Here is a 26,991-nt window from a genome sequence, read left to right as displayed (position 1 = left end):
AGGACAATGTTCATGTACTTAATAGTTAAAGATAACATACCTGATTTTATGTATGTGACCCAAATGGACAAGGTAAAAAAAAAAAAAAAAAGATAAAACAGGTAAAAAAAAAAAAAAGCAACTCTCAAATATTTCTGATTTTAAGCATTTGGACGCAATAATCCAGAACAAATTCAAGCTTGTTTGTAGCCTGGGTTTCAAAATACGGATTTTTCAGTCTGAATGACCTGTACGTTACCAAATAGTTTTGTCCCATCTAATGCAGATAGTTTAATGAATTACAATGCAAGTGTTTTTTTTGAGGTGGTTTAATGCTGTGTCAGTATAGTTATTGCATCATCCTGTTTACCAGTTACTTTTTAAGATGACTTATTAGTGTTGAATTTTTTTTTAAAGAGAACACAACATGTACACACATTGATCCATAAAAGGTTACAAGTGAATGTATGGGGAGTTCACTGTTTTTACCAACCACTATATGCAATATATACATACATTTGTTTTTCAGATGTGGAATGATCTACATGGAAGCGAAGGACCTGGGATGGGAGCCATTAATGGAATCATGGCTGAAGACTAAACTACCAGCCAAGCTTAGTGTGGAGGAATGCCAAATTGTCCAGGTAGGAAATCTGTGCTGCTCATTATTTGTAGGAATGAAAAAAAAAGTGTTTTTGTGCACAATCTTATCAACAATTTCTTGCTTCCTTGTCGCCATGGTCAGCACTTCAGCATGTAATAAATAACCAGTGCTGTTGACAGGACATTTTTTCTTTATTTTGATACCCTTACAGAAGTAATCATGCCTCCTGTCTGGTGTTATCGAGATAAAGACAAATGTTCTGCATTGCTAGACTGTCAATGCCTTTCAGACAGAAAACCAAGAAATGCACTATTGCCAGATACACTTGGAATAACATTTGTCTTGTCACGAGTGCAGAGTGAGCAATGCATATACGTTTTAAATATAACTACATATTGGATATTTTATGCAGCTTAAAATATAAGAATGAAGGAAACAATATTCTGTCTATCTATCTATCTATCTATCTATTTCTAAGAGCTTAGTTTATTTTAAACCTCAATTTTATATTTTTGAATAATATTTTCAAATGATTTACTATTGTGAGAAATATTTTAATTTTGTAAAAAAAAAAAATATATATATGCTTTTGAAATGTTTATTTTTTGAAAAATAATTGTAAAAGTATCAAATCATTTTGAAAGTTTATCCAAAAATATTAACTCAATGTCATTAGAAGATTTCCTAGCCCTATATTTCAGTGATTCTGGTCATCATGCATGGTCGATTTCACATTAGGCAGAACAGGCACCTGCCTACGGGATGCAGAGTATGTGTAGATGCAACCTGTGAAAATATATAAAAAAATAAATACAGAGGATGCACTCAAAGGTCTTTTAAAGGTACTCATGGTTTAATGTTTAAACAGTCAAAATTACATAAATATGCGCGATCAACGTTTCGACACTGCAGGACTTTTTCAAGATCCTGAAAAAGGGGTCCGGTCACGTTATTAAAGGGCTGCAGCGCTGACCAGGCTCCTGAAGACATATGCCCATTGAGTGGCATGGGCCACCCAATGGGCCCCATCAGCGTGCGGGCCTTGGTGCAGCTACACTTGCGGCAGTTCGGCGACTGCAGATCGGGCATGTTGGGCCCAGATAGCTGGGTTCTCCAGGACCACTGGGCCCATGACAACTGTCGTGATTGTCATGCCCTGATGGCATCCTTGGTCCTCTGTAATCTAGTCTGCCTCCTATGCTTGATACCAGAGCTGCAGAAACAGTTAGAGGTGTGGTAGAACGCAGTGATATGTCAATTCCTTCATGGTCTGTGTGTGGGAATGTACAGAAAATGGAAGGGATCACTTCCTATCTGTCCATTAACAGCCTCTCACAGGACATACCTTGCAGGAGGAGCAAGGACAGCACTGAGTGATGTACACTGTATAAAGGTTCCTGCAGTTATACTATCAATCATAAGAAGGTGAGTACTTTGTAAATAACTCTTCAAACTGCACATACAGTACCTTAAACACCCTTTTTTCTCCATCCCTAAATTGAACCCCTCCCAAAACTTGAAAAAAAAAAACCCTCTTTCCTTATTCACAAATTTAAGCACTCAAAGCCTAAACCTGAATCAAAACCCATAACATCAATCGTAGATTTGTCTCCTATTAAAATAAAACACATAACGTAGCCCGATAATAAATGTAAACTCACTCTAACCCTAAAACCAATCATTCTAAACACTTCTTATACCAACTGCAATAACAACTCTCACATTTTTAATCTGATTAACACAAAACATCCTATGTAATCTGTAAAGTAAATCTGACATTCACCCCTCTCGAACAATAAAACCTCCCTTCACCCGAATCTCTTTAACATTATTTTTAACCCTGAATCCCTTTACACACTTTACACACTTGCATACACACTTACTAAACTCACAGATTAGTAAGAAATATGCACATACATACATATATACATATGCAGTTGGCAACTTTGAATTTGTTTTTAAGATTTTTTTTATGCCTGTAACGACCAGTTAATAAATTCAGTGAACTCACTTTATCTCACTTTTGGAGGGAGAAGCAGAGGCACATTAGAATGATGTGCCTACAGGCACTTGACATGTAAATCCGGCTATGAGCTAACGTGCCTTAAATTTTACATCCTTTCACCTTATTTTTGACCAGAAAAAAGTCCACCTTAAGTGCAATGCCAGCTTTTGTTTAAAGCACTTACCCACATGCAAGCTCTTTACCATTATCTGCCGACAGACAGCCCTAGCTGATCCCCCAGGAAGAATGGCATACCCTCTTACTTTGCATTCTAAGGCAATTATTAAAGATGCGCTAATAACTTTTCGTTCTTATGAACATAATCCATTTTGACTCTCTAACCATTGCACACATTCCCATACTATTTACATTACTTTACACATATTTCCCTTTGTATACCCCTTGATCACAATTATATATCATACACAATTACAAATCAAATTCTAATTTAAAAAAAAAAAATGACTTTAGATAAAATTAAATCTACATTAGTGTTTTGTTCCAGTGGGCTATCTTTGAACAACAGCTAATTTGAAAATATCAGCTGAGAATTTGGGGAAAAAAGATTGATCTAAAAATATGATATTGCCTTACTGCAGGATTCTTGCAAGTACCGCCATATCAATAAAAGGAAATGATCGAAAGAGTGCGTATTAGCTAATTTAATATGTTCCCTTATTTGATTTCCAGCCAGTGTTAGTAGAAGCTGATGAAGTGTGCTCTAGAAGTGACCCTGTCAATAAATGTGAAGGAAAGAACCTTACTAAAAATAGAGACTCGTTCAGAAAAAAAACCTGGTTTCTATGGAAAGGCAAATATATTTAATAATGGTGAATATTCCCCTTTCCTTAACTGGCATTTATCATATATAAAATACTATGTAAAAGAAACGTAATAAATTACCCCTTTTGCAAATAAGAAGATTTCTTTTTACAAAAACAGGTACATTATAAGTCAGGAATATGTTCATAAATAAGTTAGCAATAAAACAAATTGTATACATAGTAATGCGAATGAACCAAAACCTTCTGTACAAATATAAAATGTATTTTATTTTACGCAAACTCTTTAACTTTTTTTTTTTTTTTTTTTACTATATGATCTATTCGGTAGAAAGTGATTTGTAATAAAATGAAAAACAACTCGACAACATTCAGGCCAAAAAATGGCCAAGCTGTGATCATGTAGTTAAATATTTTTTTATTTTACTGATCAGCTATTTTGGCTTTTAGTTTTTTTTTAGTTTGGAGTTTCAGTTCATTACAATGCTCATTTTAGAGAAAAGAAAATTGCTTATACGGCAAAATTCTCCAATTCAGCTTTTTTTCCCTAAATTTTGCCATCCAGAATGCAATCCACTATAATTAGGAGTTTATAATTTTTTTTTCTCTCCTATTCACTACAAATTGTTAAGGAAACTTAAATGAATCTGATTGTAAAATCATTAGAATAACTGATTTACTGGATAGACTTTAGAGCTACAAATATATCATGTTTTGATCTAAATGTAGTAAAAAGTGTATTTTCATTTGGAGAACACAATGGCAAAAGCACTCCTCACATTTGTAATTGTTTGCTGAAATACATAATAAATTGTTTTATATTTTTTTAATGGCTGGCATACATTATAAGTGAGTTCCATAAAATAAATCATATTTCATTAAAATGTTTAAATTGCCCTCTTTAATTCAATTTCCTAGTGTACTGTAAATGTATATTAGTAAGATATATATTATCCAGTGTACTCTTGTACACTAGAGATGAGCAAAACTTCTTCACTTTGTGGCGCAATTTTAACTGTTTTCTGATATTTTTTATTTTTTCATATTTTTTTTTCCAAAACTGCTCTTTTGCTCTTCATTTTCAAAGCTGGTTGTAAAATTTAAACTCATTGCTTAGTAATTATATCCCAGGTATATGTTTCCCCAATTATATAAGAAGGGGTGTATAAAGTAGAACAAATAAGTAATTTAATTTAAGCCAAAAAAAGAGATGAAATGAACAGAAGAAGCAAAATAGGTATTCCATATTATGTTTTTCCTAATGAAAGAGAAAAAGGGAAATGTAATCAAATTAGTGTAATCCATGAGAGGTACCTGTACTTAAGAAATATCATCAGTATTGTTGTTGGACTAGAAATGGCATCCTCCATAAAAGTATCCTAAAGGATAATAATATCTATTTTATTACACATAATATTCAACTCTTTACCTCCTTAAGAGACTCAATAATGTGGCCAGAGCCATAGCTGGACACATTTGTGTTTGACCTATTGAGATAGGGCTGTCACAGGACTGATTGCAGACAAGTAGTCTAGTGTTGCCCTCTGCTATCCTCCTTCCTTCCACTTCTCCCACCCCTCCCCACTCATAAAGGGTTAAAAAACGCTTTCTGTACCCACCGGGGGGGGGGGGGGGGAGGGGGAGGAGCTAATGGTCATGCACAGCGAGCACTGTGAGAGCATTAGGCCCTCCTTATAGGAAAGCATTGACTCAATGCTTTCCTTTGGGGTTTTACTGATGCTGGTTAGGTGACCTGTAATTTGGTAAACAGCCACCAGAGGCTGTCTTAGTACTGCAATATACAACTGCAATGCTTTATATTGAATGACTAAGGGCAATAGGGACACTTTACCCAGACCGCTTCAATGAGCTGAAGTGGTCTGGGTGCCTATAGTGTTCCTTTAAGCATATATCACGATTAAGGCCTCACGTCCAAACTGTTGTATCTTTATGATACTACACTGTGCAGACTTCTCTTGTCAGTAAACTGATTGCAGCAGCTCTATGGTTCCTATCAGCTTGTTCAGCTTTTCCATACATCAAAAGTAGACATAATCAAATTCCATAGGTTTTTCATGGATCCAAATGTTTCTAACAATACTATTGTTCATGTAAAAAAAATAAAAAAAATACACAGAAATAAGCTGGATCTGTATTTGAGAAAATGCAGCTTGACATTTTGATAGAGTCCTTACCTCAACATCTGAGGAAAGGGATTTAGGAATGATTATTTCTGATGACTTAAAGGTAGGCAGACAATGTAATAGAGCAGCAGGAAATGGCTCATGCCATTGTACAGAACACTGGTGAGACCTCACTTGGAGTATTGTACGCAGTACTAGAGACCGTATCTTCAGAAGGATAATGATACTCTAAAAAGAGTTCAGAAAAGGGCTACTAAACTGGTTCATGGATTGCAGGATAAAACTTACCAGGAAAGGTTAAAGGGAAACTCCAGTGCCAGGAAAACATTCCGTTTTCCTGGCACTGGAGGTACCCTCTCCCTCCCACCCCCCAATCCCCAGTTACTGAAGGGGTGAAAACCCCTTCAGTCACTTACCTGAGGCAGTGGCAATGTCCCTCATCGCTGCCTCCTCCTCCGCGCCGCTCCTCCCTCTGATTCCGTCGGCCGGCGGGCGAGTCTGATCCCGCCCACCGGTCGAGGAGACCTAATGCGCATGCGCGGCAGTGCCGCGCATGCGCATTAGGTCTCCCCATAGGAAAGCTTTGAAAACGAATTTCAATGCTTTCCTATGGGGAAATGAGCGACGCTGGAGGTCCTCACACAGCGTGAGGACATCCAGCAACGCTCTATCAAGGAAAATCCTTGCTACAAATCAGGAAGTGACCTCTAGTGGCTGTCTAGTAGATATAAAAAACTGCAATAATTACACTTGCAGGGTTAGGAGTAGTGGGAGTTGGCACCCAGACCACTCCAATGAGCAGAAGTGGTCTGGGTGCCTGCAGTGTCCCTTTAAAGGATCTTAACATGTATAGCTTGGAGGAAAGACGATACGGGGGGGATATGATAGAAACATTTAAATACATAAAGGGAATCAACACAGTAAAGGAGGAGACTATATTTAAAAGAAGAATAACTACCACAACAAGAGGACATAGTCTTAAATTAGAGGGACAAAGGTTTAAAAATAATATCAGGGAGTATTACTTTACTGAGAGGGTAGTGGATGCATGGAATAGCCTTACAGCTGAAGTGGTAGAAGTTAACACAGTAAAGGAGTTTAAGCATGCGTGGGATAGGCATAAGGCTATCCTAACTATAAGATAAGGCTAGGGACTAATGAAAGTATTTAGAAAATTGGGCAGACTAGATGGGCCGAATGGTTCTTATCTGCCGTCACATTCTATGTTTCTTTGTTTCTATGTTTCTATGTAAATGAGTTAGCTGTTATTACTAATTATTCAATTTAGAGATTCATTTTGGAGATTGAATTTGGGCAGGCTGGTCAAATTCCAAAACTCTGAGCCGAAATGTGATTGCACATTTCGGTTCGTTTGTGAATTCAATGTCAAGTTTGTCCATTTCGGTTAATGATTCTGAATTCAGCCTGTGGCAACAAAATATAGAGATGATTATGTATATATTTAGGTGTAAACCGATTGCCCATTTTCACTGCCCTTTGGTTTGTCTAATTCAGATCCAAGCTAGTTTTCCAGCACCTAAATTCTACCAAGCCAAACTTTCATTCAACTCAAATTTGGGCATCATCAAAAAATCGTACTAGGCTACTAATTCTACATGATCAGAACTAAACTCGGTATATACCCATCAAATAAAGTAAGTTTCTAAAGACAAAGAAGATTCTTCTACTGTGGGAATCCATATCTCTACACTACTAGACGATGGTCATAGAGCTGGACCACCTTTGCATCTTGCACAATGTATCTAGTTATACAACTGTCTAAAGCATGGGTCGTCAACCTGGTCCCTACCGCCCACTAGTGGGCGTTTTAGGATTTCAGGTGGGCGGTAGGGATTTCCAGGTTTTGGCGGACGGGCGGGCGGGCGGGTGCGAGCCGGCGGTACCCCTGCGACTGGGTACCGCCGTGACAAATTGCGGCTCCGGCCCGCGCGGCAAACCGCCGGGGCCGCATATGGAGGGGTCCATCGGGTGGCCCATGCTGTCAGGGCCACCCGATGGATGTGGATTGTAAGGGGGCCCGGTCAGCGCTGGGCGCTTTAACAGCGCGACCGGGCCCCCTGTGATGACATCGCAGAGCTGGGAGGAAGTGACTGCACATCACTCCTCCCAGCTAACCCTGAGAGCCGCGCGGGAGGAAGACCAGGGAGTCAGAGTGGGAACTCTGACTCCCATCCACCTGAGCCACCACTGGACCCCAGGGAAAGTCACCCTCCTGAATCTAAAAGGTAGGAAACAGGAGGGTGACTTAAATATAATGTGTGTGTGTGTGTGTGTCTTTGTATGTATGTCTTGTGTGTCTGTATATATGTGTGTCTTGTGTGTGTATGTATGTGTGACTGTCTGTTGGTATGTGTGTCTTGTGTGTGTCTGTATGTATGTGTCTTGTGTGTATGTGTGTCTGTCTGTGTTCCTGTATGTGTCGTGTGTGTCTTGTGTATGTGTGTGTGTGTATGTATGTATGTGTGTATGTATGTGTGTGTATGTATGTGTGTGTGTATGTGTCGTGTGTGTTTGTGTCTGTATGTGTCGTGTGTGTTTGTGTCTGTATGTGTGTTGTGTGTGTGTGTGTATGTATGTGTCGTGTGTGTGTGTGTATGTATGTGTCGTGTGTGTATGTACGTGTGTGTGTGTCGTGTGTGTCTGTATGTGTTGTGTGTGTCTGTATGTGTCGTGTGTGTCTGTATGTGTTGTGTGTGTCTGTATGTGTCGTGTGTGTCTGTATGTGTCGTGTGTATGTATGTGTCGTGTGTGTATGTATGTGTGTGTGTATGTATGTGTGTCGTGTGTGTGTGTCGTGTGTGTCTGTATGTGTCGTGTGTGTCTGTATGTGTCGTGTATGTATGTGTCGTGTGTGTGTGTATGTATGTGTCGTGTGTGTGTATCTATGTGTCTGTATTTGTGTATCTATGTGTCTGTATTTGTGTCTGTATGTGTATCTGTATGTGTGTTGTGTGTGTGTGTGTGTATGTATGTCGTGTGTGTATGTGTCGTGTGTGTGTATGTATGTGTCGTGTGTGTGTGTATGTGTCGTGTGTGTGTGTATGTGTGTGTGTATTTGTCGTGTGTGTGTGTGTATGTGTCGTGTGTGTATGTGTCGTGTGTGTATGTGTCGTGTGTGTGTATGTATGTGTGTCTGTATGTGTGTCTGTATGTGTGTCGTGTGTGTGTCTTGTACGTGTGTCTGTATGTGTGTCTTGTACGTGTGTCTTGTACGTGTGTCTGTCTGTTATAGTGGACTATATAGTAAGTGGGCTACCTAGCTCAGCCTTCCTACTGGGCATTGCTACAAGGAAGGTTAAAAAATAGAAAAAAGGGGGAAAAAAAAGGTGGGGAGGGGAATTGAGGAGGGAGAGGAGATGAGCTGACGCACAAGAAAAATCATAGAGAGATAATATGAGAAATCATATTATGCGCAAACAGAGAAGTCGTCTGAATATCACTGAAAGAGACCTTCGTTTGTTCCTTACGAAAATCGAACCAGAAATCAAATATTTAGTCTCGCAGCATCAACCTCAAGGATCTCATTAATCACTAGTAAAGGTAATTTCAATTTACTTTATTGTTTTCTCATTAAACTTTATAAAGTTAAAAACCTTATAAACCTGCATTAAGTAGAAATAAAAAGATAAATGTACGTACATTTATTTTTTGTAAAACACCCTCCTTTCTAAAAAATATTCCGCATTTGCGCGAAAACTGGTGGGCGGTAAGGAAATTTTTTCAACCAAAAAGTTGCATTAGTGGGCGGTAGGTAAAAAAAGGTTGACTACCACTGGTCTAAAGAGGAGTATTTCAAAAATAACAAAATAGCAGATATTACAAACATTTTTTCACATGGACATTTTCTGGAAATTAATATCAAATAACAAGTTTTAGTCCAAAATAGCTAATTGGATCTTCCAACTCTTTCTATAATTCAGCAATTTTGGAAAATTCCTGCTGAGTTCAATATACACAGGGTTATTTATTAGTGAGAATTCAAATTGGATTTTAAATTCAAGGCCAGAGTATCTGAACTGAAAGCATAGCAGGATTTTTTTTAGGTTCACCTATTTTTACCTTAAATTTGAGATTCACTTTGAATTCTCACTTTAGTGAATAACTAATAACTAACCACTTTTTAAATAAAAAAAACAAAAAAAACAAAGCTCTTTAAATGTTTGCAGTCTGCATTTTTGGTTTACTGTCATGAGTAAAAATTATTTTAATAGTTCTGCAATTATTTTAAAATGATCAGTTCTATTTTTCAAGAAGTACATGTGTACGTGTGCATGTGTACAAAAACACTTAAAAATTTGGTATATGATTAGCTTTTTTTTTCACCCTGCATTCTCCACCTCCAGCTGATAACCCAGATTTTTGAATCCTTGCCTACTAACTTGTTGTACGTTACACGCTATACAGATGGAATTCTGTATAATTGTTTTAAAAGAAGTTGCCATATGGTCCAACACACAGAAGATTATTATATTAACACTGGCTCTCATATGTTTCACCATGCTGTTATTTTATCTAAACTTGTCTTGATGTATCATTCAATATATGAATAATTGCAGGCGCTCTAACTGATGATACCAATTTTAACATATGGTGTTGCTAAATTTAGTGTTTTTTTCTTTTAATTTGTAATGAAATGGCCTTTTGAAGTGTTAGCGTATTAATGATGAAATAAAAATGCAGTCTATGGAATTATTGGGACTGCATTGCATGCCTTAGGTGATATTTAAAGTATATATATATATCCATCCAAAATAGACAGGAGCACTTACTTGCTTAAAATCCAAAATTTATTAGAACATCTTTTCAAAAATGATCAACGTTTCAGTCCTGCACAGAGGACTTTCATCAGGATCAAAGATCTTTGTGCAGGACTGAAACGCTGATCATTTTTTAAAAGATGTTCTAATAAATTTTGGATTTTAAGCAAGTGAGTGCTCCTGCCTATTTTGGATGGATACATAACACTAGCCATGGCATCCTAGCACTCGAATTCTAGGGATAATTCAAGCGTGAGTGCAGGAATACCTTGGATTTTTTGTATATATATATATATATATATATATATATATTTTTTTTTTTTTGTGCTGTATGCTGGTTATGATGAATTTCAAATATACAAACCTAATATTCTTCTAATAATCAGTATTGTTTTATTTTTAATATACCCTCCAAATCATATATGGATAGGAACATTGTTCCCATGAGTTTATATTAATTTCAAAGTTGTTATAGTTTTATTTTGGAATTATTATTCTCTTTTATTTCAGAGTGGAAAGAATACTTTTTTATGCAGTTTTGAAATTGTAATATAATTGTTAATGCAAATAAGAACATTTACACTGTTAATTTCTTGAAAATGTTCTTGGAAAATATAATTGTATCTGTTATAAAAATGGCATCAAATAAACATGTTTGTGTGATACTGAGACTAGAAAAATATTGCTGAGGTTCACCTTCATTATCTATCTATTTCAACTTATTTTTAGACTCGGTTTTTAGTCAATATGTGCTAATGAACAAATTGAAATGTTGCAACCATGGTACAATGTGTATTAAAATATAATTTTTATTAGCTATTTAGGCACTGAGTGAATATGATTTGGTCCAAACAAACAGTTCTAATATGATAATGTAAGAGATATATTTATGTCAATATAAGCATGTATTTTTGCTATTACTTTTATTATGTTACAGTTAATAGGGTCCTTTCATATATTTTAAATGAAACTTGGTTGAAAGTCTCCAGGTGAGGTTGGTTCAAGATGTGTTTATAAACCCAACTCATAAATATACTATTCATACTAGGTTAAGTGTGGGATAAAATGCAGACTCATTTTCAATCAACCTTTAAATTTTTTTTGAAATCGTGGGGAGTGTGGTTAAAATAACATACTATTAGTACGTAATATATCTACTGCCATTTCTCATTTGCATTGGGATATGAATAAGTACTGGGATGAAGATTTGACACTTAATATATGTGTGGAGTCTGCTGGACCCAATAGTAATAAAATAAAGACCCGTAAAAGAGCCCCCATAATCAATTTTGCACAAAATGTCGCTACCTAGGTGTTTTCTTTGACTCCGTCCTCTCCTTCTCACCTCATGTTCAGTCTATCGCCAAATGCTGCCGCTTCCATCTCAAAAACATTGCGTGCATCTGACCCTACTTAACGCCAGATGCGAATAAGGTGCTGGTCCATTCCACTGTCCTTTCTCGCCTTGACTACTGTAATCCGCTTCTCAGTGGTCTTACGTGCTCCCAACTTGCGCCGTTACAGTCCATAATGAATGCAGTGGCGAGTATCATCTTCCTGTCCGCCCGCACCGCCCACGTCTCACCCTTCTGTCAGTCCCTACATTGGCTTCCTGTAAGATATAGGGCTCAATTTAAAATTCTGGTTCTTGCTTTCAAATCTCTACATAATGTTGCTCCCACCTATCTATCCATCTAACACAAAAGTATGTCCCGTCTAGGCCCTTACACTCTGCTGAAGACTTACGTCTCTCTTCTATCCGTACTCCCACCGCTGATGCTCACCTTCAAGACTTCTCGAGGGCTGCACCTTTCCTGTGTTAGAAGCTCACCTAGTCTCCACTCCTTCAAAAAATCATTAAAAACCCACATCTCCTTAAAAGCGTATCAATTAAACTGTTAATAGCTCCCGACTGATTCCTCTCTTGCAACTGTCATTAGTCTAATACTATCCTTACCTTTTGTGTCACTTTACCCCACTCCCTCTAGCATACAAGCTTATTGAGCAGGGCCCTCAACGCCTCTGTACCTGTGTGTCCAACTTGTCTGGTTACAACTACATGTTTGTTCGTCCACCCGCTGTAAGGCGCTGCATGAATTTGTTGGCGCTATATAAATAATAACATAATAATAATGATAATAATAATAATAACAAATATTAAATTGGGGCCCTAATTAGAGACCCTGTTGTCAGTGCTATGTAAATAAAGAGCCATTCACTTATGTAGCAGTGAGTCAATGTGGACAACGCGGGCAGACTACATACTTCACACTGAAGCATAGACATAACCTAAACATTTCAATTTGATTGTCCGTCCTCCTCATCTCAGCAGTGGTTATTGAATAAGCCTAGATGTTTAAATAAGCCTTATCTTTGTTCACCAGTAAATAAGTTGCAGTACCACAGCAAAATCCTCGCATTTACACATGACCACGCTTACTTGTTAGTACCGCTATAATCAATATGAATATTATTCAACATCTAGAGAATCTTCATTTTATTGATACTATTTTTTTTTTCTCTGCAGACAATGTGCAGATGGCTACTCTCTGCAAGTTTGGACTTTGTTGAAAAGAAATGTAAATTTGTGATTCAGACATCTCCACTGCATCTGACCATGTCTGCACTAAAGCTCTATGAATGTTTGCTGTCAAACATGAGGTAAGAAATCAAGAAATCCAGCTGATAAACTCTAGAAATGTATTCATGAAGAAACATATAATGTTTACATTATATTGATTAACATAGATTTTATAGCAAATAGAAAAAAAATATTGTTTGATAAAAAAAAATCTACTTAGACAATTCCCAGAAACAACGTTGTACCAATGTAAGAAAGGGGTAGTATAGCAACAGACTAGAATAAACACATATCGACAACTAAAATTATTTAAGATGTTGTTTTAATATGCTTTTATACAATGGGATTAATTTAGGAGGAGTCATGGGTCTTTCCTGCTGATACTACATTTTCAGTGAAATTCACTAAATTGAGAATCCAAAATTAATTCAAACTTATTTTCAATTATAAGGCCAATGCAGCTGAACTGCAAGCACTGACTTAGAGAATGTTTCTGGTTCAGTTATATTCACCTGAAAGGAACACTCTAGTGTCAGGAATGAATAGTATTTCTGATACTAAAGTGGTAAAAACACTGTTTAGGATCCTGGCCCCCCTTGAACCGTTTAAAAATATATTTAATTTACATTTTTGCCAGCATCTGCCGGTTTCACTGTGGCTGGTCCTGCCTCCATGGATAAGCTAATCAGATTTCCCGTAGGGAAACATTGAGAGACTATTGCGCATGTAAGGCAAAACGCTGTGATGCACCAATCAGCATCTCCTTATATATATGCATTGAATCAATGCATCTTTATAAGAAATGCCTGCATGCACATTGTGGGAATGATGAACGTCAGTGATGCACACTGAGCAGCACTGACCCAGGAAGCACCTCTAGTGGACGTCTGTGTGACTGCAACTAGAGGTGTTACTAGGCGGTAATGCAAACACTGCCTTTTGTTTGAAAAAAAAAAATGGGAGTGATGTGTTAAGCTCAGAAACCAACCTACATACCTTGCTATTAAATAGAATAGTTTTTGTGATGGCAGAGTGTAACTCTGTTACTCTTGAGTGGTTTTAATTCTGGCTAATAAATTAAAGAGATACTATAGGCATCAAAACAACCTTAGCTTAATGAAGCAGTTTTGGTGTATAAATCATACCACTGCAGTCTCACTTTTTGTTTATGGAGAACTAGTAACACCTCCCTTGGCAGTGACACAGTGGAACCCTTGCTCACGGTGCCTAGAGGGATATTAGCTATACCTCACCGATGATACCTTACAAGGTTGAAACGATCGTCTGGGGTTGCTGAATCTCTCATGCAGGGGAATCTTGCTGGCATTTCGGATCTGAACTGCCCGTGCGGGCAAGACCAGTCTGATATGCTTACGGAAATGTTCCCTCAGTAATGGCACTAGATGAGCTAAAACCAGCTTGAGATCTGAGAGAGGACCAACCGAAGGGCAGGCTAATTGAGCTGTTGTCCGTTCTCACCTCTCTTGCTCTTTGTTTTTCTCTGACTGACACAGTCTGCATGAAAAAAAAAATGGATGAATTTTCAAGAAAATTTTAACTTTTTATCTCCGGCTCTGTAAATTGTATTATAATCACAGACAGGAGGCTTCTGCAGGTGGCTATTAACAGAGATACACAACTCTAAAATAAACAGACTGCACAATAAAGAAAGTTTAAACATTAGAACATGATTTACATGACAGGTCTATAGTCGCCATTTGGGCAGTCGGAATCCAGGACAAACCACCCCCATAACCTAACCCAATAATACACAGACACTAAGTAGTATGGGGAAATTTGTCCACAGCTTTATTAACCAATAATTATAATAATAATAATAATAATGATAATAATAATAATAATAATATCGATAATAAATTAACAGGTAAACATGGGTCATTGCCCCCCATACTCCGCCCCCTCGCATCCTGTTCCTTCGGCTACCATACAAAAGGCAATGACCCCCATATAATAACACATATACATAATTATAACATACACCAACTTTATATCAAAGTGCCAACCACCATTAACCACGGCAGGGGTATACCCGGATACCCCTGCCAACCACCATTAACCACGGCAGGGGTATACCCGGATACCCCTGCCCCACCAGGTTCTGAGCCACCTCCAGGACTCGAAACCTCTCAACCACCGATGACCACAATCTGTTTATTCCACCTCACGTTCATCCAGGGGAGCCTATTTCCTCTCCTTCAGCTCCCCGTCCCGCCGCTGTGAAAGAAACGGGTTAAATAAACACAAAACAAACAAAGGGAGGGTGGGTGGGACAAACTCGACCAGGTAGGAAGTTAGAATGACTCACCTAAAATGGCTGCTCATTTAAATAGCCAATCCCACTTACCCATAATTCCAACCCACGCTTACTTCCTCCTAAGCCCGCCTCCTAACCCCTGTCAAGGCCTTTTTCCGCTTAGCTGCGCTCTAGCTACATGGGGCTACATGACAGGTCTATAGTCGCCATTTGGGCAGTCGGAATCCAGGACAAACCACCCCCATAACCTAACCCAATAATACACAGACACTAAGTAGTATGGGGAAATTTGTCCACAGCTTTATTAACCAATAATTATAATAATAATAATAATAATGATAATAATAATAATAATAATAATATCGATAATAAATTAACAGGTAAACATGGGTCATTGCCCCCCATACTCCGCCCCCTCGCATCCTGTTCCTTCGGCTACCATACAAAGGCAATGACCCCCATATAATAACACATATACATAATTATAACATACACCAACTTTATATCAAAGTGCCAACCACCATTAACCACGGCAGGGGTATACCCGGATACCCCTGCCAACCACCATTAACCACGGCAGGGGTATACCCGGATACCCCTGCCCCACCAGGTTCTGAGCCACCTCCAGGACTCGAAACCTCTCAACCACCGATGACCACAATCTGTTTATTCCACCTCACGTTCATCCAGGGGAGCCTATTTCCTCTCCTTCAGCTCCCCGTCCCGCCACAAGCTCAGACCTTGACCCCTTAAGCTGTCTGAGCTCCGCCACCCCGAAGAAACAGGGCCATCCTTATACCATCCTGCCAACCCAAGTTGAGCAGGTCCAAACCCACATCCGAGAGGTGAACACCATCCGAGCGGTAGTATCCTGGCAACCCTTCCTCCAACTCCAGGTGCCGTACCACTACACCCCCTACTTTCCGCACAAAGCTTGCCATCAAGCTATTCACCTTCTTCCTGCACCTCTCCATAGCCCCCGTATCCCGAGCGTGCCGCCACCGGCGCCGCGGGACAATCTCAGACCAGACCAACATTACCCCCGGAAGCAGGCCCCTCAACTTATTAATGTCCTGCTTCATCCACTTCACCAGCCGGCGCTGCGGCGTAAGGCCCAGGTCATTACCCCCACATGTAATACCAGCACGTCTGGCGTGTACCCTGCTGCCAGCATCCCAAACAGTTTCCCACAAACATCCCCCCAGCAAAACCCCGATACCCAAACCAACGAACTGCCAACTGGCCTCTCGGAAAACCCAGCTGCTGGCCTTGCGCTCGAGCTGCGGCCCTCCTCTCGGCCCAGAAGACAAACGAATGGCCCACGATCCATGCCACACGCCCTGGGGGGAGAAAACAAATGATGAGGGAAGTCCAACAGAGACCCCTACCCCATCCCCAACCAACACAGCGAAACATCCCAACATAGCCATTAACCCCTCATATCATAACACAACACCTTTTAAATTTGATGGTTATTTTTTTTTTTTTTTTTTTGAAATACAAAACAGTCCCATGCCATTAATCCAATAGACCCAACCGGACATAGGAGCGGAATCTTACCGATTCCCACCTCCCGATCCTCTTCACCACCTCGTCCCCCAATCCCAACCGTGCGGCCTCCGTGGCCGCCCCAATACGGAACGAGTGCGTCCCAAATCGTGCAGCTTGAAGCCCCAACCTGCCCAAGCCCAACCGAAAAACTTTCGTGAACTGGAACCGAGAAAGGGACGATCCGTCAGCATGTACCAATAAGGAGCCCCCTACCGCTGGCCTCCGCGCCAGATACTCCACCGTAGCAGCCACCGGGCACAAAGCCGAGCCCGGCAAGGCCCCCAGTGTCACGTCCCGGCCCACGCCGCGGACGTCCGATTTGGACCTGCCAAGGTGCACCACCACCTTCCTATCCAAGATACGGACCCCCGAAAATTGCAGGCCCCCCTGCGCCATTTTACTAGCACTCACCAATTCCCCTACTCGGAATGCCCCAAAAAACGCCAAAACAAACGCTACTTTGAACAGTAAAGCCTCAAACCCATCAAAACAAACCTCAGGCAATATACCCACCAAATCCCCCAGCAGCCGCACCGACACCGGGCGCCTGGTATCCGGCGCCCTGCGCCCCTTGCGATAACCCTTCAGGGCTTGCCTGATGACGAAGGTCTTGGTAAAGTCCTCCTTCCCATGCCACCGAAACCAAAACGCCATCGCCGCCATGGATCTGTCCACCACGGCAGGGGACGGCCCTTTTGTCAGCAACTGACAGGTGTACCACAAGAAAGCGTCCCGCAGGGCCTCCCCGCTGTCCATGGCCAACCCTTCCAGTGACCGTTCCCACAAGCCCCAAACCTTACTGTACGAGGCCCAAGTGGCCGGTGCCAGAGAAGCCTTCACGAGTCCTCCAAGCAGGACGCCCCCAGCTGCCAAATCTCGTCCGGGCAAGCCAGCCCTTCCTTCGATGCCCCCGGCGCCGCCAGCCAGAAACAGGACCACTGAAAACGAGATAGAGCATCAGCCACCTCATTCAAATAGCCGGGAACATGGCGCGCGCGAAAAACAACATTTCGGGACATACACAGCAATACCAGTCGCCTCAGCAGCTGAACCACCGGCTTTGATGCCGCCGACTGGCGATTCACCGCGTGAACCACCGCCATGTTATCCGAGAAAAATACCACTTTCCGATCACGCAACCTGTCACCCCATAACGCTACTGCAACAACCAACGGGAACAACTCCAAGAAAGCCAAGTTGCGCATAAGAGGGCTCGAACCCCAAGAGTCCGGCCACCGCTCCGCACACCAGGAGCCCCCAAAATATGCCCCAAAGCCTATACTGCCCGAAGCATCCGTAAAAAGCTCCAGCTCGGCCGACGACTGGCCCTCCTGCCGGAACAACACCGTCCCATTAAAATCCCGCAAGAAGGCATCCCAGATGCCCAAGTCCGCTCGCATGGCCGCCGACACCCGTACAAAATGGTGCGGGGATTTAACCCCCGCGGTAGCGGCCGACAAGCTGCGACTAAACACCCTTCCCATCGGGATGACCCGACACGCAAAATTGAGCAACCCAATCAAGGACTGTAGCTGCACCAGAGTCACCTTGCGTGCCCCAGCAACGGCAGCCACCGCCCCCCGAAGCCTTGCCAGCTTATCCTGGGGCAGCCGACATTCTCCCCTCCCAGAGTCAATCTCCAGACCTAGAAAACTCAGACACGTGGTCGGGCCCTCGGTCTTATCCGCCGCCAGCGGAACCCCGAATTGGCCCGCCACCCACTCAACCGTCCGCAGCAGGCGCAGGCAATCCAGGGAACCGGCCGGTCCCACACACAGAAAATCATCTAGATAATGTACAATAAGACGACTCCCCGCTTCCACCCGTATCACCCATTCGAGAAAAGTGCTGAATTTCTCAAAATAGGAGCAGGAAATGGAACAGCCCATGGGCAGACACAAGTCCACGAAGTAGGCCCCTTCAAAGAAACACCCCAGCAGGTGATGACAGTCCCGGTGGACCGGTAGCAGCCGGAACGCGGCCTCGATGTCCACCTTAGCCATCAGGGCCCCATGCCCGGCCCGCCGGACCAAATCGACCGCCCGGTCGAAAGATGCATATGACACCGAGCACAATTCCTTATGAATACCGTCATTCACCGACTCCCCTTTCGGGTATGAGAGATGGTGAATGAGTCTAAATTTACCCGGCTCCTTCTTGGGGACCACCCCAAGTGGGGAAACCCGCAGGCCCTCCAGCGGAGGCACTACAAATGGGCCTGCCATGCGGCCCAGTCCTACTTCTTTGCCCAGCTTTTCCCTAACCACATCCGGGAAGTCCGCCACAGACTTCAGGTTGCGCAGCCTCCCTTGACCCCCACGTCGCTCCTGAAACGGAATAAAGAACCCCACCGCAAACCCCGCCAGGAGCACCGCAGCGTCCGCCCTGTTACCGTAGCGGCCTAGCCACGGCTCCATCGCGCTTAGCTTCACTGGGGTTAGGCCCAGGGGAAGCGGATGCACCCCCTCCCCCCGGCGCGACAGCCGCGCCGGCGCCTCCGGACTTACCCTTCTTAAAGCAGCGGTTGAGCCCATGAGCTCCCCCGCAGCCGGAGCACTCATGCTTGAAACGACAGGAGGCTCCCCATTTGCATTGGCCCTCGTTATAGAGCCAGCATAAGCCCTTTTGTAAGGTGGCCGACGAGGCGGACTGCCCCCTGGCGCCGGCCGAACTCTGAAAGGGCTGCGCTTTTTGCGCCATCATTAGCTTCATCCAGAGCGGCAGGTCCATTTGGTCCCACCGCATACCCGGGTTAGCCGCCAGCCGCTGCCGAAACTGCTCGTCGTACCTCCACCATGCCAACCCCCCGTAAGTTCGGTACGCCTCCCAAATGCCATCCAAATAGCAGAACAAAGACGAGCACAACCCCGGCGATTTCTCGCCGAGCACACTAGCCAGCACACAAAAAGCCTGCAACCAATTACCGAAGGACTTCGGTATCTTGCGGTACCGCTTCCTCTTCTCCTCCTCCTCTTTTTTCTCATCCTTCTTATCCTCCTCCTTGAGGTCAATGAAGTCCTCTAACGGGAGGAGGGAGAAAATCTCACAGAACTCGCCCTTCCAAATCTTATCCTTCACGTCCTGTTTCAAATGGACCCCCAGTGGGCCCGCAAAAGATACGTACGCGTGCTGCCTAGCCGCGTCGGGGATACCCCCGGACAACTCAGCCCTTTCGCTCCCAACCTCCCCTACGTCCTGCGGCACCACCAAATCCCCGCCCGAACTAGGCCCCGCGGAATCCCGGATCCGAGAACCTAAAGCCACTGCACCCGGAGCCCACACCTGACCAACGCCGCTAGTGTCACCCCCCGCCCCCAATGAGTGGAGTAGTGCCTGAAGTGTGGTAACTAGTGCGCTAGAGTGTAGTGACCCACTGGACTCACCGGCCAAGCCCCCCGACACCGGAGCGGTGGGGGCTGCAGTGCAGGTCGCCTGACGTCCGGGAAGAGGAACTTCCGCCGCCATCTCGCCGACCGGGGAGCCCACCCGGTGCCCAGCCTGTGAGGAAGCAGAACGGCTCCGAAATCTAGGACAAGGAGAAGAAGTCCTGGGTAGGGGGTAACGAACATCCACTCCCCTCCCGTCCCGACCCCGGGAGCGCCTGCTCTGCACCGAAGCCTCCCGCTGACCTCTACCACCACGTGGCACCCGGGAACCCCTGGGGCTACGACTCCTCCCGTCTCTACCAGCAAGCCGCCCCTGCTGTCCATACCGAGGGGCTGCCGCACCTTCCCCTGCTGAGCTATCCGAGGGGGAGCAGTGCCGACCCGACCGCCCCCGAGCATCCCGGGACCCCAGAGATCTAACGGGTGAGGGACTGTCACTACTACTCCTGGAACCCGGGCCCCCCCTGCGCCCCTCCACTACGGAAAGACCCGACTCCCGGCCTACCCTACGCCCTTGCCTAGCTACCTCCGAAACCCCCTCCCCCACCCCCTTACCTCTGACCCCTTGCTTGCCAGACCCCGATGGCCCCGAACTACCCACCACCCCTACGGGAGACCCTCTGTCTGACCTGGCCCCCCCCCGGGAACCCCTACCACCCGTAGAACTTACTCCTTTAGAGCCACATTTCCTCTTCGGGGCCCCAGGGCCCTCCCCCTTTCCCACTAAGGCCTGTGTACCCCCAACCGGCTTACTCCCGCCCCCCCCAGTGGCAGAGCTCCCCCGAACAACCTTCCCGCCAAGAGGGCCCCGACCTGAGCCCTCTGCACTTGCCTGATGCCTGCCATGCGGTCTCCCGGATCCAGCCTCCTCATTGTCTCCGCTGTCCGAAGGGGGGGAAGCCCTCCTGGGCCTCCCCTCCGTGGGTCTCGAAGCACCAGGGGGCCGCCCGGCCGCCTCCGACCTGCTAGCAGCCGCGCCCCCGTCCACGATATCCCTTTGCCGCCTAGTGCACATCCGAGGCTCCGTCCGCACACGGGGAGGCAAGGCCTCGACCACGCGGCTCCCGGGCCTGCTGCCGGTCGTAACTGGAACTCCACTGCTACCGGGTACCACTTCACCGGGCCCCGCGCCCGGGCTTAGCCTCCTCGGGGGCCTCCGGGCCCGGACCGGTCTCCCGCCATCGCCGTCCCGATCCGCCGCCTCCGCCAGGGCAGGGCCAAGCTGTGCCCGTAGCCAGTCCACACCTTGATGCCGTGCTGCCGACCTGATCCCTTCCAGCAAACGCTCCACGTCGTCCATTGTTCCTGCAGAGGAGACAAAAGAAATCCGACCAAGCAAAGTCCGCGCACACCGAGGCGAACACAAACTCGACCAGGTAGGAAGTTAGAATGACTCACCTAAAATGGCTGCTCATTTAAATAGCCAATCCCACTTACCCATAATTCCAACCCACGCTTACTTCCTCCTAAGCCCGCCTCCTAACCCCTGTCAAGGCCTTTTTCCGCTTAGCTGCGCTCTAGCTACATGGGGCTACAGGAAGTGTTTAGGAAGTCTGTGTAAGTCACATAAAGGTAGCTGTAAATAGGGCTCTATAAACTGATATAACTCCTAAATGGCAGAGAATTGAGCAGTGAGACTGCATGGGCATGATCTATACACCATAGCTGCTTCATGAAGCTAATATTGTTTTGGGGCCTTTGGTATCACTTTAACCCTTATGAATTAAACAAGATTAGAAGAGTCTGTAGAACATATGAGCTTGCTATGTAACAATAAAAAAATCAAGAGAGAATTTGAGAACAGATAATTAAAGCTGATGGCTACGGGATGAGGCTATGCATGTTACAGGACTAGGTGAGTATTGGCCGAAATTTGAGTTTTGCTTACCTTTTTTCCCTGCAGCTCTGGTTTGCTCCACCTTTTTGGCTGAGTTATTCGAGATTGATGATATCTATGAGCTAATCCAATGTTTTCCTGTAGGAAAGCATTGGAAGGTTAGTGCAGAGATGATCGAGATGGTGTTTTTGAGTATTACAACCACTAGAGGCAGATTACCCTGGAATGAAAACATTGCTGTTCCTGCTAAACCAGTTATGAATGTAAAACCAGTTCAGCCAGTGCGGTTGCACCGGGGCCTGCACCCTGGTTGGGCCCATCGAGTGACCCATGCACTTATGGCCACCTGATAGGTATTGTTGAACCATGGCTCTTTAATGGCGCAACCTGGCCATTTTCACATGGGGAGGTAGAGAGGAGGAGGAGCCATATGCCACAGGGCAGGAGAGAAAGAGGCGTGTTAGTGCTACTCCAGCCCCACACTCCTATTAACCTCATCCAACAGCAGGAACTGAAGCAAGCAGTTCTCTTGCACACAAAAAGTATTTTAACTGGAGGGTGGCTAAAAGCATAACAGTTATAACATATGTATATGTAAGTGTGTGTATCTGTGTGCCAGTGAGCGAGTGTGTGTGTAAGTGTGTGTATATGTGTGTCAGGGAGTGGGTTTGTGTCAGTGTGTGTACCTGTGTATCATGGTGTGTGTGTATATGTGTGTATTTGTGTTTGTGTTAATGTGAATGTATATATGTGTATGGTTGTATGGGTATGCATGTATGGGTATATGTGTTTACATCCCAGCAATCAAACACCAATACTATATGCAAACACACCCCTACAATCAAACACAAACATTACATGCAAACACACCCCTGCATTCAAACACCAAAAATGTATACAAATATACCCTTTCATTCAAACACCAATGCCACACACAAATGTACATCCACATTTAAAAATCAACACTAAATACAAACACATCCCTGCATGCAAACAAATCCCTGTACAAAACTGCTAAAATTATATACAAACACACCCCTTCATTCCAACATCAACACTACACAAAAGATCACTTGCATTTAAAAGTCAACACTACATACAAAGACACCCCTAAATTCTAACGCAAACACTACACACTAGTATACCACTGCATTCCAATGACAACAGTTCATACACATATTGCTCTACATCCACACACATACTCCGTACATACTACATGCTTACATGTTTACAGCCCTGCAGAGATGGGCAAATGGTACACCCCCAGCTGGCATAGCAATTTGGGGGTTGTACAGCAAATGGTGACCTACTTTTTGGCCACCTTTGCACTAGAGGGGGGCCAAACAATGTTTTTCTTGCACCAGGGCCTCTTCTACATTAGTTCCACCACTGTGCAGAATGTAAAAATAAATTCACTTCCAGGGTTAAACAGACAGGGATATTTAGATGAAGAGCTTTGGGTGTCTGTAGATTCCCAATTAAGGGACATATGTGGGCAGATACAAAATAAAGACATGTTTTGTACTACTGCGATGGTCATTAAAATGTAAGCTCACCTGCCAAATTCTAAGCTAACCTCTTCAGTGAAGAGAATGTACCTTGCTACTCTCAGCCAAAATACAGAATTTCTAATGAGACCGAAAAAAGATATTCTTATAAATGGCCTCAAACAAATTACATTTTATCAGGGCACAAATAGTGTGAATATTTCCAAAGACAATGCAATACTCAAAAATATTGTTATTTTATATAATTATACAATTATAGTTCTAAAAAAAATATGCTTCTCCCGATGTACCCACTGTAAGGAGTGATATGAAACATATATTATAGAAGGCAGAATTTCATGTAGGCACCTGCAAAGCTTCCATTTTTTAGGTGAGTGCTAAATTGCAAAAATGCAGCTTAGCTAAAGGTCTTCCCAATTTCACATAAAACCCCACATATATTTGATATAATTCTACCCATCTGGTGCCACATGCTGCTTGTTTTATTACATTCCCCAGCTATTTTTACTAAAAGATTAAATAAATACACAAATTCAGTGTACACATGGGTGGAGGCTACTGGTGTGTGCAGATGTTCCGAAAAAGAAAATTACTCATTCCTAATTTTTACCCATTTCTCATCCACAAATCTTTTTATTTCAAAATTAAAGGGAAGCCGGCATTCTTTGCGCACAGGGGCTTTTTGGATGTGAATTCAGCCCTAGGTGCAACACATAATTTTGAATCCCAGTCAATCACCTGCATTCGATCTTACCAAACCTCAAATTCCAAAATGCGTTTCGCAGTTGTTTTGTCTGAAAAAAAAAAAAGAAAAGTTAAACATTGTTTGTTGCAGGTTATTAAAAAGTATTTCATACCGAGCCTGTTTTTTATTTTTCTCAAAGGGTCGACCACAAATAATGCGAAGCTAATTATGTGCTCGTGGCATCCACATGCCATACATTTAGCTATTCTTGCTTGTGCAGAACGTTTATTGACCTGCAGATATTGGAAGAGTACAAATGTTTCTCATATTTTATCACATTATGTAGGTTAATAAAACTTTTATCTGTTTAGTTCTGCAGAGACTGGGACTGATAATGAGGATGAAGCTATTGATATTTCAGAAGAGACAAATGCTCAAAGTTATCACATTGTTAGTAAAAGAATGAAGGAAGAGGTTATAAATGAAATTGTGGCTCATGGTTTCTTTTCTGTCATCTGGTCAGTTGGTGGAGTTCTCACCGCAGAGTCCAAACAAAGGTGAGCAATTATTATTATTAAAAATGATATAACAAGCCTCTCTTTATAGATCTGTGTTTCATACATTAAATTTTACAGTGATATTTAACTAATTATTACCGGTATATAGAATTATAGCCCCTGACATTTTGAGGACCAAATAATCAGTTTTTTTTAATTTTTGGGATTATCCACATGTAATCACCACTGGTTTTATGGTCAGATCTAGGATAACCTCTTTGCCGATTTCATCGCGGACTCATAATAATACACACTTCAAGACTGCAATCAGTAAAGCTTAGACTTTGCTATCTACACTGACAATCGTTTTCTTATCCAATGTAGCTCCAAAGTATTATTTTTTATAAGCATCCCTGCAAAGCCAGTACTGGGGTTAACACATGAGGGAAACCTTGTGACATTGGATTGGTTACTTGTTAACCACACCATATTAAATAAAGTGAACTGGAAATAAAAAAATAAAAAAAAAGATAATTGTGCTGATATAAAGGTGCAACCGTTTGCTGACAATTGTTTCCCAGGTTTAACTAAGTCTTGTATCAATGTAAATTAAAGGAGCACTCCATTGACCAAATAAAAAAATAAAAAAATATTTAGTAGAAATACTCTCAACACATATATTAATATTATTAATGCATCTTTCATTGTTGCTATATCTAATAACAGCTTGCATAAGCTGAAGATGTATTGTCTATGTTATATCTAAAGTTGCTCTAATAAATTTACATACAGTTTATATACAATCCCCTGTGTTATGTTACAAACCGTTAATTCTAAAGTATAAGAACGACTTTAATGTCTGCTTTCTATTTTAAAACTGTCTTTTTTTTCAATGTTGTAAAGCACCAGTCTCACAAACTGTCTTATATTGATATTGATAATGCATATTTACTTAAACAATGTGCTAGAATGCTATTATCCTTTCTTTTTAAGAGAAACCTGCATTCATATCGAGCCTGCAGTGAGAATGGTATCAAGAAACTGACCGAATATATATATTTGTGTACGGGATTATGGAAGGGGCGCACATTAAACTGTGTAATTTTAATAAATGAAAGTCGGTTGAGGTGTGCCGAAACCGACGTGAGGTTAGGCCTGAAAAAGAGGGCCCACCCATGTATAATGATATATGAAGAGGGTGTGGTGGGAGGGAATTTCCGAAATCGTCGCAGACAGGTGAGTAAGGGGATTGCTGGGTTTAAATAGCCATAAAATCCCTCCCACAATTTCAGGCAAACGCCTTCTATTTGTGTACGGGATTATGGAAGGGGCGCACATTAAACTGTGTAATTTTAATAAATGAAAGTCGGTTGAGGTGTGCCGAAACCGACGTGAGGTTAGGCCTGAAAAAGAGGGCCAAAAAGTGTGTGACATTTATTAAACATAACAAAACATTTAGACATATTATAGAAAGCGAGCCTGATTTCTTTCTGGATTTGGAATGAACCGGTTGTATGCCGAGGACTACCAGCGACCCATCTTCTCTAGAAGATGAGTTAGAACTGGATGACTTGAGGCTGCTGTGGCGGCCCTACCACGGAATGAATGTACCGAGAAGGAACTTCGGATTGAGGCCAAGACTAACAAACAAGGAGCGAATGTATAGCATGAACTGTTTGAGAGATGTGGCAAAAATTGTACGAGCAACCATTATAATCGGAACGCATTTAGCATCTTGAACCACATACAATACTTACACGTATCGAAAGCCGTAGAGTACGTTTGCTTAGTATTAGTGGACAAATCTTACCTGCATAGACTCCAACTACGGGCATGATTGATAACTTATTGACCTGCAGAGGAAATCTGGACTGCGTGTTCTTTTATCTCAACCGTTATGTTTAAGCAAGGTCCGACTTCAGGACTTCGGAAGTGGCTAAAGCGGAGGAAACTGCAGGGGAACTTGAGACGTCAGGGTTAGCGTTTATTAAAGATAATACGATACCTGGAGCTAGTTCTTGTAGCATGCTGTGAGGAGGAAGGAAACGTAATGGGTTTAAATTATGCAAAACTCAGAAGCTCATTGAGCATTCTCGTGTAGTAGAGCTGCTAGCTAATGGGAACCAATAGGTGAAGATAAGGACTATCCCGTAAGAGTTGAGGCCGTGCCAGTAGCCCTGTGTTTGAGAGAAGCCCTACCTACGATTTAGGCCATGTGGACTTGTACCCTCAAAGCGCGGCAGGGTATAACCTCTTGTGGAAAAGTGTTAACCTGACCGAACACGTGCGATTACCTGCATTTAAACCAAGCGAAAAAGGACTAACGGGCGCCTGAAGAAACTGCCGTGACGTGAAATGAAGAATAGAATGCAAAACCGT

General features: G+C 42.9%; 1 protein-coding gene across 1 annotated transcript in view; it reads left to right on the top strand.

The window, feature by feature from the left end:
- The window catches only part of LOC134601623 (dynein axonemal heavy chain 3-like), an 875,684-nt gene that overhangs the window by 482,260 nt on the left and 366,433 nt on the right, over positions 1–26,991 (top strand). Inside the window, exons 37-39 of the mRNA XM_063446141.1 lie at positions 509–623; positions 12,820–12,953; positions 24,487–24,672. Coding sequence (XP_063302211.1) covers positions 509–623; positions 12,820–12,953; positions 24,487–24,672 — 435 coding nt within the window. The remainder of the gene's footprint in view (positions 1–508; positions 624–12,819; positions 12,954–24,486; positions 24,673–26,991) is intronic.

This window comes from Pelobates fuscus, chromosome 3 (assembly GCF_036172605.1).
Source record: "Pelobates fuscus isolate aPelFus1 chromosome 3, aPelFus1.pri, whole genome shotgun sequence".
Taxonomy (NCBI): domain Eukaryota; kingdom Metazoa; phylum Chordata; class Amphibia; order Anura; family Pelobatidae; genus Pelobates; species Pelobates fuscus.
This window is presented reverse-complemented; position numbering and strand designations above follow the sequence as displayed.